The sequence below is a fragment of the Solanum lycopersicum genome, chromosome 8 (genome assembly GCF_036512215.1).
Source record: "Solanum lycopersicum chromosome 8, SLM_r2.1".
In the NCBI taxonomy this organism is placed as follows: Eukaryota; Viridiplantae; Streptophyta; class Magnoliopsida; order Solanales; family Solanaceae; genus Solanum; species Solanum lycopersicum.
This window is the reverse complement of record NC_090807.1, coordinates 45,349,979-45,352,478: the sequence shown is the minus strand read 5'-3', so window position 1 is coordinate 45,352,478 and position 2,500 is coordinate 45,349,979. Positions and strand designations below refer to the sequence as shown.

General features: G+C 36.6%; 1 protein-coding gene across 1 annotated transcript in view; it reads right to left on the bottom strand.

Moving 5' to 3' along the window:
* Nucleotides 1-960: 960 nt before the first annotated feature.
* The window catches only part of LOC109120886 (uncharacterized), a 1,586-nt gene continuing 46 nt past the window's right edge, over nucleotides 961-2,500 (bottom strand). The window contains exons 1-3 of the mRNA XM_019215136.2: nucleotides 1,589-2,500; nucleotides 1,359-1,487; nucleotides 961-1,241 (exon numbers count right to left, since the gene is read on the bottom strand). The exon at nucleotides 1,589-2,500 is cut by the window's right edge and continues 46 nt beyond it. Coding sequence (XP_019070681.2) covers nucleotides 961-1,241; nucleotides 1,359-1,487; nucleotides 1,589-2,500 — 1,322 coding nt within the window. The remainder of the gene's footprint in view (nucleotides 1,242-1,358; nucleotides 1,488-1,588) is intronic.

Sequence of the window (2,500 nt, the reverse complement as noted above, 5' to 3'; positions counted from 1 at the left end):
TTTATACAAAACTGTGCAGCAAGAAATAGGCCTGTATTCTTTCACATTCTTTGGACTGTGAACCTTAGGAATTAGTGAAACAAGGGTGCAATTGAATGACTTAAAAAGCTTTCCTGTATTAAAGAAACTTTTGACAGCATCAATAACATCTTATTCAATGATCTTCCATGTATGTTTAAAGAATAGAGCATTATATCCATCAATACCTGGAGACTTATCATTCCCAATAGACTTCAAAGCTTCAACTATCTCCCGATCAGTTATTATTGCACAAAGTTGGATTCTCTGCTGCCTTGATAGAACATGTCCCCTTTTCACCACCTGAGCATTTATAGCTGGTAGACTATCTGCTGCTGTGCCCATTAGACTTTTGTAAAATAAGACAAATTCATTTTGGATCTCTTGAGGTTCATATAGCATCCTTCCATCTAATGACATCAAACTTCTAATGTGCTTCTTATTATTTCTCTCCTTTATCACTGAGCTAAAATATTTGTTGTTTGCATCCCCCAACTTAATCCATTTTGCTCTTGCTTTTTGCCTGAGTGCACTTTCTTCTATTAAAGACCATTTTTCAAGTTTTGTTAGGAGTTCTTTTTCTTTAACAACTAAATCATCCTTTGCTTGATTACCAAGTTGATTTTGAACCTCTGCAAGCTCAGTTCTAGCATCCTCAATCTGCTTGCTTATGTATTTGAACTCTCTATTATTCAGCTGCTTCAGGATAGGCTGAAGAGCCTTCAGTTTATTCCACACCATTTTCATTGAATCCCTTCCTTTCTTCTGCTTCCAAACTTCCTCCACCAGTTCTAAGAAAGATTCATGTTCAATCCATACATTAAAAAACTTAAAGTTTGCTCTCACTTGCTGGTAGCCTTGATGAAGCAACAAATGCATCGGACTATGATCTGAAACTCCTGGATTACCATATTCTAATATGACATGCCCCCATTTATCCATTCATGCATCATTCCCAAAGGCTCTATCAATCTTACTTGAGATTCTAGCATTACCAATCTGCTTATTATTCCAAGTATAGTAATTACCTTTCCATTGCAACTCATTAATGCCCATAGCCTTGACACAGTCTGAAAAATCCTTTATCTCATTCTCATTGACAGGAGCTCCAGCTAGTCTATCTTTGGGAGACAGAATAACATTAAAGTCTCCAACAATGAGCCATGGTTGTACAACACTTTGAACCATCTTGTTCATATTAGTCCATAAGCTCTTCCTCTGCTCTATGTTATTAAAACCATACACTACTGTGAGATTAAACTGATACCCTTTGCTTCTTTCTTGTATATGACAATGTATCATCTAAGCTGAACTAGTAATCATCTTAACATCATACAAACTGTCATCCCATATAATCCAAATTCTCCCATTAACAGCATCATTGTAATTGTTCAAACAATTCCACCCTGAAGCTATGACATTAATTGTTGTAATAGCATTGGTCTCTTTCACTCTAGTTTCAATTAAGCCTGCTAAAGAAACTTTATTAGTCTGTAAACACTTCTTTATTTCCTTTTGCTTATATCTCTTATTCATGCCCTTCACATTCCAAAAACTCCACTTCATTAACAAGATTTTGAAGCTCCACCCCTATCCACAGGCAGTGACACCAGCTTGCTATTCATAACACTCTCAAATCCATTTCTTATAGGTATAACTGATAACATTGGAAAATTTGACAAACTAAACTCCAGCTGTTTACTCCCAGTATTAGGCCTTAAAATAATTTCAGGTGTTTGGATTTCCTGATCTCTTCTTTGCTCAATCCTTTGTTTCTCCTCCTGTACAGAAGAAGAATCGACTTCTTTAATCTCTAGCTCCTTTCTTTGTTCCACTATCTTCTCCTGTTGTTGAATAGGCCCTTTATATTGCCAAGCCTGTGTAACTTTTTTCCAGGGCCTTCTCTTCTTTGGCTGATCCTCCATTGTTGTATCTTGACATTGATGTCCAATCCTCTGACATTTATCACAATATAGAGGTTTCCACTCCATCACAACATCCTGCATAAATGTTCTACCATTTGGATCCATGACTGTTATCTTCTCAGGAACAGGTTTAGTAACATTTAGTTCAACCAACATTCTAGCATAGGATATTCTTGTCTGTTTAGTGGTACACTCATCAGCAAATAATGGCACTCCTATTGCACTAGCTATTCGACTCAGAGATCCATCTCCCCAACAATTTAAAGGTAACTTTGGAAAGTTAGCCCATAGTGGTATTTCAGTTAAAAACTCCTCCCCAAATTCAAACTCAGCACTCCATTGCTTCAATATAATAGGCCTATTACTTATCGTATAAGGCCCTAAGTATAGCACTTCATTCATATCATTCAAGCTCTTCAACTTGATTATGTAATATCCTTCCTCATGAAGAAATACCTCAGGTTTATTCACTTTCGACCAGTTCATCAGTATGTACCTATTCATGGTATTGTATCCAGGACATTCACCAATTACATATGTCATAAGGGCACATTTCC